General features: G+C 71.6%; 1 protein-coding gene across 1 annotated transcript in view; it reads left to right on the top strand.

Moving 5' to 3' along the window:
* The window catches only part of AXL (AXL receptor tyrosine kinase), an 8,121-nt gene that overhangs the window by 2,972 nt on the left and 4,504 nt on the right, over positions 1-645 (top strand). Inside the window, exons 5-8 of the mRNA XM_025193394.1 lie at positions 7-22; positions 93-260; positions 397-423; positions 629-642. Of these exons, the coding sequence (XP_025049179.1) occupies positions 7-22; positions 93-260; positions 397-423; positions 629-642 (225 nt within the window). The remainder of the gene's footprint in view (positions 1-6; positions 23-92; positions 261-396; positions 424-628; positions 643-645) is intronic.

Here is a 645-nt window from a genome sequence, read left to right as displayed (position 1 = left end):
TGGCAGGGCCCTGCCCCTCCTGGTGCCAGGCCACCCACTGGAGCTCCGCCCCCTGGACCTGGCCACACCCCTGAGGAGCTGAGGCGGGGCAGCTCGTGACACGGTGGCCCCCCCGCAGGTGGTGGTGGACGTGGGGCTGGCGCGGGAGGCGGCGCTGGAGCTGGCGCCGGCCGTGCAGAACCTGACAGTGCGCGTGGCCGCCCGGACCGGCGCCGGCGAAGGGCCCTGGAGCTTCCCCCTGCCCGTGCCCGGCCCTGACCGTGAGTACCGGGGTGTGGAGGTGGGCACCCCCAACTTGGCCCCCGGCCTCCTCCCCGGGTCCTTGGGTCCTTTCCAGGCTTGGGTCCTTTTGGGGCTGGTGGGGGCTGACAGGGTCATGTCTGCTCTCCCCTGCAGATGACGGCCAGCCCGAGCCGCAGACAGGTGAGGGGGGGCGTTCACCCCAATACTACCCCCCATAGATACCCCCCTGGTGCCTCCTGCCCCAAACCACCCCCCCAGGGGCCCGGGGGGGGGGGGGGGGCTGTAGGGCGGGGGGAGCCACAGAGGTCCCCCCCTCTGCAAAGCACATGGCAAGGATGTGCCCCTCCCACCTGCTGAAACCAACTAACCAACTAACCAATGGCAGTGAGGGACGTGGCGGCC

Source organism: Alligator sinensis, unplaced genomic scaffold (assembly GCF_000455745.1).
Source record: "Alligator sinensis unplaced genomic scaffold, ASM45574v1 scaffold107_1, whole genome shotgun sequence".
Classification (NCBI taxonomy): domain Eukaryota; kingdom Metazoa; phylum Chordata; order Crocodylia; family Alligatoridae; genus Alligator; species Alligator sinensis.
The sequence above is the reverse complement of the archived record's forward strand: the minus strand, read 5'-3'. Positions and strand labels throughout refer to the sequence as shown.